Source organism: Fukomys damarensis, unplaced genomic scaffold, assembly GCF_012274545.1.
Source record: "Fukomys damarensis isolate Sample0158 unplaced genomic scaffold, DMR_v1.0_HiC HiC_scaffold_17, whole genome shotgun sequence".
NCBI lineage: Eukaryota > Metazoa > Chordata > Mammalia > Rodentia > Bathyergidae > Fukomys > Fukomys damarensis.
The window spans coordinates 74,510,710-74,518,740 of record NW_022900929.1 but is presented as its reverse complement, the minus strand read 5'-3'; the positions used below and the strand labels follow the sequence as shown (position 1 = coordinate 74,518,740).

Below are 8,031 nucleotides of genomic sequence, written 5' to 3'. Positions count from 1 at the left end.
GTCGGCCAGCCACTCGAACTGCCGCTGGGTCCGCGTCACCCAGATGAAGTAGATCTGGGAACACACGGGAGGGAGCGCGGGCAGCTCGGCTCAGGCTCCTCCTCACGGGGTTTCCATCCAGACAAGAACTCTGCTGCCTCAGCCAGCTGGGGCCTCTCTGCAAGGTCAGCTGGGGATGTGGCGTGCGCAGTAGGTGAAGCAGCGGCCCAGGGCCGGCCCATCCTGTGTGCCCACAGAGGCAGCACTGGCACCAGTGACAGCTGACAACACCTGGACTGAGCCTCTGCCCACCCACCGAGGTGGGCCCTGCCGGCTCCTCACCCAGAGCCCTGGGGACTCAGGTGAAGGCTACAGAGCCCAGTGACCAGGGGAGGAGCCTGCTCACATCAGCAAGCAGCTGTCCTACAGGGTCTGGGGGCTCCGTGACACCAGCCACCCCCAGGCTTCAGGCCATCTGGCCCCTGCCTCATCCAGGGCCGAGAACAGCAACAGCTAAGAGAGGGATGGGGGACAGATGCGTGGTGGACACGGCTGTGGGAGTGGGCACTCACTTTCTTACAGAACACCTGGCAACTGACCGATGACTTGAAGACCAGGTCTTTGAGGATGGAGGCAAAGGGGGTGACCCCGATGCCCCCTCCCACCAGCACGGACACCTCAAACTTATGCCACTCCTGGTGGCCCTCTCCGAAGGGTCCATCGAGGTAGAGCTGCAGGGAGGGCAAGGGGTGGAGTTCAGCTTAGCCACCACCATCGTTCTGAAGCCAGGCGTGGCCAGCGGGCAAAGGCAGGGACGGGGTAAGGGGAGACTGGGAGGGCTGTGGCTCTACCGGGGACAACCAGGCTGGCGCGGGGGATCAGGGGAGTCTGGGGCTACCCAGATACCTTGGGGTACTTGGCAGAGCTGTCACCAGTCGGGGGCGAGTAGATCTCCCGAAGGCGCATGGTCCAGGGCCCCGCCGCCCGGATGTGCAGGCTGAGCGTGTCCTCGTGGGGTGCGGAGGTGAGTGTGAAGGGGTGGTACTCCGTGGTCCCCAGGGCCAGGCAGGCGATCCGCACCCACTGTCCTGACTTGTACTCGAAGCCCTGGGGCCGCTGGAACTGCAGGTGGGTCACTCCTGTGGGGGGCAGGAGGGGTGTGGGCTCGGGAAGTCCCCCAAGCACGGTCCCAGCTCCCAGAGGGTGACGGGGAGGGCTGTGGTCACCGTGGAGGCCCAGGGAAGCAGTCTGTGCTGAGTCTCCGGTCCCCAGCAGAGCGTCTCCCACCGGGGCCGGTCTTCCTCCCTGGACCCAGGCCCCTGCGGCCCCGGCTTGTCACCCCTGCCGCCAAGCTCCAGGTCGCTACCTGAGGGCAGCAGCTCAGCCTTCACCACGCCGATCTCCACCTTCTTCCGGCTCAGGCTCACCAGCTTGTCGCCCGCGTAGATGAGCGCAGGGGCCAGGAAGAAAAGGTGGAACCGTGGCAGCTGGATCAGAGCAAAGCTGCCGTGGATGATGAGCTGCGGAGCAGAGAGCACAGCTCAGGAAGGACAGGAGCAGATGCGCGTCCTCCCACTGGGCCACACACCTTGGCCGTGCGGGTCCTGGGACCTCAGTGCTCGCACAGCCTTCCGTGGGACCGAGAGTCCTTTCCACTCCGTCTTGGTCCCCTTCCCATCTGCACGAGAGCTAGCGCCTGGTTTCCTACCATCTGTCTTCTATTTTGCAGTTTACAGTGACACCTTGGGTTTCTCGTAAGAGAGAAACCCTGTGCTATTTGCGCGCACGTGTCGGCCGGGAGGACTTTCTGAGGTGCAGCCTGAAGGGCCTTCCCAAGCTTCCGGTCGTACTGCAAGCTCTGCTCCACTCTGACATCTGCCTGCCAGCCGAGGCCCCTTCCCTCCCCTCTACTTTGGGACCCTTGCGCCTGCTGTTCCCCCTGCCTGGGCTGTCCTCCCTCTGTGTGCCCCGGCTTCCCCGCTGGGCTGGGGCTGCACTCGGAGCCTGGCACATGCCGGGCCCTTAGGGACTGCTGGGAGAGGAGTCTCCCCAGGTAGTCCCTCTCTTTGGGGGTCTAAGGACACCTCTTAGTAGAAGTCCCAGTCTTCCGGCTCTCTGCTCCTGAGCCCCTGCCCCACCAGCCCACAGCCACCGGCCCTGACGGCCTCTCCTGACCGATCCTCCACTCCCTTCCCACCTGCAGTGCCCATCCCACCCGGTCCCACGTCCATCCTGCATCCTGGATGGCTCTCCAGGTGCCACTTTCCTGTCGCCCCAGCCCACACCCGATCTCCTGGCCGATCACTCAGCTCAGCAGCGAGTCCTGCATTGTACACTTGTTTGATTTCCCCCTGCAAGTTCTTAAGGGCAGAAGTTCGAGTCCCCACCTCTGCTGGCCTCTCCCAGAGCGGGCAGTGACCTGTTCCACTGGTCTGTCTGGCAGGACGCCTCCTTCGCCTAAGGGTCCCAAGTCCTTTACCCAGCACAGCCTGAAGTGTCTGCGTTGTGCTGAAGCACCCTTCAAGGGCCAGCCCCAAGGCTCCTTCGGAAGCCTCCACCCCTGCGAGCACGAAGGCAGGCTGAGCTCCAGCCCCGGTTTACACACCACTTTTCTGCTGCAGCTGCTGGCTGGCTAGGGGCCCGGGCGGTGGAGCAAGCAGCTGTCTCTTAAGAGCCAGCCCTGCCCTTGGGCCAGGTCAGTGAGCTCGCAGTGACTCTACCCGGGCTCCTTTCCCATCACTTCCCTTTACGCTGCAGGTCCAGCAGGCAGGCCCAGGATGAAGGGAAGGAAGCGGGTGCTTCGGCCCAGCCGCCCCCACCCCTGGGAGAGACGCTCTGAGGCTCGGATTCTCCTGCCACGGAAAGGGCGCTCTGGACCCATGAACAATGCCTCGGTGCGAGGCTGGCCACCCTCTGGGTTCCACCTACTCCTAAGAGGCTGCAACAGCACCTCAACTGCACCCCGGCAGAAGCAGCGGCCCACGGTGCCAGGGTTCCACCCATTATTTGGAAGGCAGGCGGGGCAGGACAACAGATTAGCTATGGTTCCCAAAGGAGGGAGCGAGTCCTTCGGAAACACGCTTCATCGGTTCTAGGAACATCCTAAGCCACGCTGAATGCGCCTTTGAGACCGAGAAGGGCGAGCACAGGGCGCAGGGACGCGGGAACACGCCCTGCCCCCGCTGTCACAGAGGACGGAGCTGCAGGGAGGAGCAGCCAGGCAGGCACGGTGCGCTGGCTCTTTGTCTTAGAACAAAGGAGACCCCTGTGCATCTCCGCCTGAGACACAGGCCTGTGAGACAGGCTCCGCCGTCGCGGGCAGCTTCACCCTCACTGGGGGATGCTAGCGCCTGGCACCGGGGTTAGCTCTCAGCCAGGCCCCAGGGGCTCTCCAGGGAGCTGTGGGGGGTCCCGAGGAAGGCAGCCAGGAAGAGCCGGCCTGGGACTAACCAGGTGACACAGCTGAGGACAAACGGGCAGGATGAAGGGAAGAGGAGGAGGAGGGAAGGAGAGAGAAGTATTGCAGATCGGCCAGTTAATCAGGTATCTGTAGGTTAGACAGGGCCGCCCTCAAGGAGCCAACACGGAGGACAATCAAGACACATTCACGGTGGCCAGGATTGTAAAAGGAGAGAAACTACTACACCCTTGTGCTTCCCCGGAGGATAAAGAGCAGTGATTTATATTCTAAATAGGTTTCAATCACCTGGGACCAAGGTCTTAGCCCAGCCTTTCCCAAAAATATCTCTGACCCCCACCCTTACTGAAAATCCTTGTACACCTGCTACGTGACTTGCTCCCCCACTTGACCCCACTTAGTCAATATTCCCCGGGTGACTGTACTGTAATCTTATTGGTTGGTCATAGTCTTGCCCCACCTCCTGCCCACCTTGTAATTTTCCACTGGGTCTCATACTTTTGTCCCACTTTGTACCCACCTCCCCACGTGGCTCTGCTGTATAAAACATCTTGGAGAAGTGGGGTGAGCGGGCAAGCCACTTTCTGGTCCCCCTTCTGTCTCTTAGACAGAAGCTTTCTTTTAGTAATTTTTTCTTACTCTTAACCTCTGCTGTTCTTGGAATTCATTATTCTATTTTGGAGAACACAAACTCGCATTTCAGATATCTAGCAGGTTTGGGAGTTCTCTCCCCGCTACATCAGAAGGGAGGAGGCGTGGCGCCCAGGTTAAAAAGGAAAGCGGAGCGCAGAGTTACATGTGCAACTTGTGCTGGGTGTGGTAGTGCACGCCTATTATCTGAGCACTGGGGAGGCTGAGGCAGGAAGACTGCCATGCGTTAAGGCCAGCCGGGACTACATAGTAAATTCAAGACTGGCCTGAACTACATAGTGAGACTGTATCCAAAACAAAAACAAAACAAAAGCCCCACTTGTTATTAACCAGCTGACGATGTTTTGAGCCAGCTCATTAACTTCAGAGGTAGCACATGTGGTTGGGTGGTTTGCTTAATGCACCCCAAAATGGGATTAGAGCCAAAAAGGCAGAACCCACTTAAATTTCTCTAAACACAAAGATGCTCCTTCAGGTGCAGGCCATTCACCCAGGAGCCAACACCAGACGCCCGAAGGCAGGAAGGAAGCCCACGGTCCTGCCCGGCCCAGGCTAGGGGAGCTCCGCCCCGGCTCCATCTTTCACTGGGGTGTGGAGCGGTGGAGAGAGGACTGATGCCCCAGTCCCCCTGGGGGGCGTCCTGCCCTCGCGCCAGCTGGGCCCACAGCCCTCGCCCTCACCAGGACGTAGAGCACCACGTAGAGGTGGTGCGTCAGCCAGAAGCCCCGGAAGCTGCGGCGGCGGAAGTGGTGGGAGGCGAAGACGTACATGATGGCCAGGACCAGGAGCAGCGCGACGCCGGTGAAGCCTGTGAGGGGAACAGGACAGCGGTGTCCTGATCGTCCCTCTTCTGGCCTCCTCCCAACACCTCTTGGGGGTGCTGTCAGCTCCTTCGGCCTTATCTCTGGTCATTCTCATTTGTGACATCACTTTGCTTCTCACTAGTGGTGACTGGGGCCAGGGTCTTGCACCGAGCTGCATCCCCAGCCCACCTGCCTCCCTCTTGCTTTCCTCTTTCTTGCTTTCCTCACTTTTTTCTTTCACTGTCTTTCTTGCTTTCTTCCCTGCCTCCCTCCTTCCCTTCATAAGCGCTGAGATAGAGCCTCACTAAATTGTCCGAGCTGGCCTTGAACTTATGCCCAGTGGCACAGCCTCGTGAGTAGCTGGGATCCCAGGCGCTGCACCACCACACCCAGCTATCTATCATCACTTGTGCAAACGCGCTGAACGGATGACTGCTTGGCGCCCCCTCTGGGTGGCACACGGACATGGCAGGCCCTGGCCTCCCCGGGCAGGGCTGGTCCTGGCCCCTGCACGTGGCGGCCACAGCATTCAGCTGCGGGTGGGACCACGCTGTCCCCGCTCCTCCTCACCCCAGGCCAGGCTGGGTACAAAGGAGGCTGAGGCTGAAGCCCTGGTAGAGGCACAAAGAGGCTCCCTCAGGTGATCAGAGAGGAGAAAGGCAGAAATTAGGAGGATTAGAGCCCTGCAAAGGGAAGAGAAAAGGTTAAGAAGAGATCTCAGCAAAGCCTGTAAAGTAAGTGGTGCTGGGGAGGGTACATAAACCCAGCTTTATCCCCGGAATCCCAGTGTGCGGGATTCCTGAGCACCCTCTGAAGTTCAAAGCAGACCGTTTAGGATTCAAAAAAAATTTAAAAGAATCATGCTGTGTCTCACAGAGAGGAGCAAGTGTAGGAAACGTGTTACACCAAGGAGGGAATGGGCCGGAAATAGAAATACGTTCAAGAAGAGTTTGAATGGATTCACAGCTAATAGCTCTAAAGTGGGGGATTACAGAGAGTCGGGAGTACGCCCTAAACAGCCCTGGCCAACACCTTCAACAAGGGGGGCCCTGTCTGGACTCACAAAGAGCCTGGTCCCCCTCAGACAAGTGGGGTACAGCATTCCCCAAGGCACTGTGCAGGCAGGGATGTGTAAGGCCAGCCAGACAACTGGGGAAGAAGCCAGTGCCAAGCAGGAGACTGGAATGCAGTCTCCTGGGTCTCCCACTGCCTAGCACGAGTGGCCCAGGCCAGGAGGCAGGGCCCAGCCCCTTGTGTATGCTGAGCCAGTTGGGGTCTCCACCCTTCCGGCCTGGAAACTCTCAGGGAGGGTTCTCACCTGGTACTGTCTGGAAAAACCACCAGTGGTACTTCTGGGGGAACTCCGACCTGTGGGGAGGGGACAGCGGGGAGACCCTGAGATGGAGGTGAGCTCTGGGACTTCCAGAGGGGACCTTCAGAGAGGCACCGACCGCCCACTGGTCTCCCCTTCTGCCAACTTGGGGCCAAAGGCCATGCTGCCCCAGATTTGGAAAGTGACATTCTCCCTGGGCCAAGAGGGTTTGTTTCTCTCCATCTCCTTGGAACACACACACACACACACACACACACACACACACCCCCGTCGTCATGGAAGAGACCAGGGAAGAGGCAGGAGAGCACGCTTAGTGGGCTGATGGAGAACAGGTACACATTCACCACGTGGCCGGCACTGTGCAAGACTGTGGAGGACCAGATGGGCATGGTGATCCTGGGGCAGCCCTGGATGGGGCGCCCAGCACCTCTGCCCAGGCCAGGAACCCCGCCAAACAGCTGGGGGTCTGGAAAGGAACCCAGGGAACCGAACTTCTCACCTCTAACCAACCTCCCAGTCCTCCCCCAAACCACCATGAACACAACCACAGATTAAACCACTAGAACCACCTTCCTTTGGTTTTGCTCCGAGTTATGTTTTTAAACAGAGACACTGGGAGAGATAAGGTTATGTGCACCCAGGTGTTAGCCTTTTGTTAACTGGAGACTGGTGGGAGGGCTCTGGTGGGGCCAAAATGTACAAGGAACATTTAAATGAAAGAAATTACTTCAGTAAAAGGCACATTGCCATGAGTGCCCCTCAGAATACTCCCCCAGCTGCGAACACATTTTTCCCATGGTTGTTTTGCCACTTTCTGAAGCAGTTCTGAAGTCCTCTTTCTTGAGGACTGGCACCATGCGACTTCCAGCTCTTCTCCAAAGTCAGTCTACCACAAGACATAAACGTTCTGAATCAAGGTGGTCACACAGTAGCAAGACTGTGAGAACCGTCTCAGGGCTGGCTAGGTCTGTTCGAAGCAAGGGGGAGCATTCTGAGGGGAGCTCATGGCCATGTTACTTGTAGTGTAACAATTTTAAAAACTTAAACCTGCACCTATGTTCCAATCACCCTCATGCATAGCACAGCTCAGGGGTCTGCCTCCTTGGGAGAAGGACGCACAGGCCCGGCTGTGCCCGCAGGAGGAGGGGCCTGAGCGGGGCGGCCCTGCCTGTGAGCACGATGGCCGTGTAGGCAATGAGGCGGTGGAAGTCCACGGCGGCGTCGAAGGGGATGTAGCGGTTGAGGAAGGTCTCCCGCAGGAAGGTGATGAGGTTGCGGCACATGGTGAGCAGCATGTAGGAGAACATGAAGGAGATGCTGGCCGCGGTGCCCCGCGACAGGATGATGCCCACGCGGGTGGTGTCAGTGATGCCCTTGTGGTGTGCCGCAAAGGTGTAGTCTGCGGAGAGGGGCAGTGCGGGCGACAGAGCGCTGCTCAGGGACACGTCCTGCTTCAGGTCCTGGCCAGCTGCCCCCCACAACACGCGGCCCTGTAGCACGATTCCAGAGGGAGGGGTGAAGTTCGTGCAGAGCGGGCCCCGCCCCCAGAGGGCAGTTCGTGCAGGCCCCACCCTGGAGCTGTCACTCATCGAAGGCCTTCCCCTAGGCCTGTCACTCATTGCAGGCCTCCGCCAGGGGCTCAGTCACACTAGGACCCATCCGGGGCTGTCCTCTCACCACAGGCCCCGCCCCATAGGCTGTCCATCGCTCAACCGGCCCTATCCTAGACCTGTCCCCCACTACAGGCCCCCCCAGGACTGTCCACCTCTCCCAATAGCCCCACCCCACAGCGTCACTCATCACAGGCCCGCTTCAGGGGCTGTCACTCCCAATAGGCCCTGTCCAGG

At 59.4% G+C, this 8,031-nt stretch overlaps 1 protein-coding gene across 1 annotated transcript in view; it reads right to left on the bottom strand.

Moving 5' to 3' along the window:
• The window catches only part of Duox1 (dual oxidase 1), a 27,769-nt gene that overhangs the window by 1,224 nt on the left and 18,514 nt on the right, over window positions 1-8,031 (bottom strand). Inside the window, exons 24-32 of the mRNA XM_033765320.1 lie at window positions 7,988-8,022; window positions 7,353-7,810; window positions 6,452-6,551; window positions 6,170-6,219; window positions 4,729-4,856; window positions 1,346-1,499; window positions 886-1,118; window positions 552-710; window positions 1-54 (exon numbers count right to left, since the gene is read on the bottom strand). The exon at window positions 1-54 is cut by the window's left edge and continues 100 nt beyond it. Coding sequence (XP_033621211.1) covers window positions 1-54; window positions 552-710; window positions 886-1,118; window positions 1,346-1,499; window positions 4,729-4,856; window positions 6,170-6,219; window positions 6,452-6,551; window positions 7,353-7,810; window positions 7,988-8,022 — 1,371 coding nt within the window. The remainder of the gene's footprint in view (window positions 55-551; window positions 711-885; window positions 1,119-1,345; window positions 1,500-4,728; window positions 4,857-6,169; window positions 6,220-6,451; window positions 6,552-7,352; window positions 7,811-7,987; window positions 8,023-8,031) is intronic.